The sequence below is a fragment of the Gavialis gangeticus genome, unplaced genomic scaffold (assembly GCF_001723915.1).
Source record: "Gavialis gangeticus isolate Ggan-Ray unplaced genomic scaffold, GavGan_comp1, whole genome shotgun sequence".
Classification (NCBI taxonomy): Eukaryota; Metazoa; Chordata; order Crocodylia; family Gavialidae; genus Gavialis; species Gavialis gangeticus.
The window spans coordinates 54,161,931-54,163,074 of NW_017728996.1; the positions used below are offsets into that span (position 1 = coordinate 54,161,931).

The window sequence follows — 1,144 nt, forward strand, 5'->3', positions numbered from 1 at the left end:
TACAAGCATTGACCACTTTGGCTTAGATTTTTAATATAAAAACGATGTACAAAAAAGCTAAAATGTGACAAACCACTGGAAATACTGTGATTAACATTCTTCCTTACACAGAAAAAACCCCCTAAAACAACCCCCCCACCCCCTAAAATGGTAAGAAGCATTGAAATGTACGTTTTCTCCCCACCCCAAACATACACACACACACACCAGATTGTTATATACTCAAAATGCTTGGTTACAAAAAGGCATGGCATCTTCGCTAGGAACTTCAGTGCAACAGGGCTATTCTCGATGGACCAGCACAAATAAACCCAGTAAAAAGAGAACTGCATACTGCAAAAGAAACCAGCAGAAGAGAGTCAGAATGTGCATTCAGATTCTGCAGGAACAGTAACAAATGTGCACACAACAGACACTAAATACAGGTGAGCTCAAACCAACAAGACCGTTTTCAGCAAGGAGAGTAATGAAAGGACAGACATACCTTAAATTTGGGGTAGTCGTTCATTAAGATTGTCACAATTCCAATGTAGGGCACAAATCTAAGGAAGAAAAGAATTTGCTCACTGAAGACAATTTTTACGCTAAGTTTTGCCCCTGGACATACATAACAAGCATCTAGGAATCCTCTATCAACCCCCTGATTATGTCCAAGTTGCCAGCCCCAGCTGCTTTGGCAGATGGAGCAAGAAACCCTGCAGCAGGCAGTGATAACTAGCCAAGCTGTTCTAAAGAAGACTTCCTTCTACTCCTCATTGGGCAGACAGGGCAAAGCTCTGAAATATGCTGTTTTCTAGGACTGTGCGAAATTTTGGCAGCTGTTTCATTTTGGAGTTATTTCAGCCTGTTTTGGCACCCAAAACATTGAATCCAAAATGAAACAGAAGGTTCTAAAACATCTCCAAAACAAAACCATCCAAAACATTTTGGAGTTTCAGAGCTGGGCTTGCAGAGAAACAGAAACTAAGGAGAGGGAAGGGGAAATGGGGGGGGGGGACTGCTCCGATACCGACATCTGTAGCTGGCCAGTGTCTGCAATCTGTCCCTGAGGTCCCTTCCAATCCAGTGCTCTGGGGGAGGGACAGCAGCCTGCTGTCATCCCGTGTGCAGATCCGGGGGCCTGCACCCCCCAGAAGGAGTCTGG

The 1,144-nt window shown here is 44.4% G+C and overlaps 1 protein-coding gene across 2 annotated transcripts in view; it reads right to left on the reverse strand.

Moving 5' to 3' along the window:
• The window catches only part of SEC11A (SEC11 homolog A, signal peptidase complex subunit), a 22,376-nt gene continuing 21,232 nt past the window's right edge, over positions 1–1,144 (reverse strand). For both annotated transcript variants that reach the window (XM_019504560.1, XM_019504559.1), the window contains 2 exons: positions 485–542; positions 1–333 (listed from right to left, as the gene is read on the reverse strand). In XM_019504560.1, the coding sequence (XP_019360105.1) occupies positions 283–333; positions 485–542 (109 nt within the window). In that variant the 3' untranslated portion in view covers positions 1–282. The remainder of the gene's footprint in view (positions 334–484; positions 543–1,144) is intronic.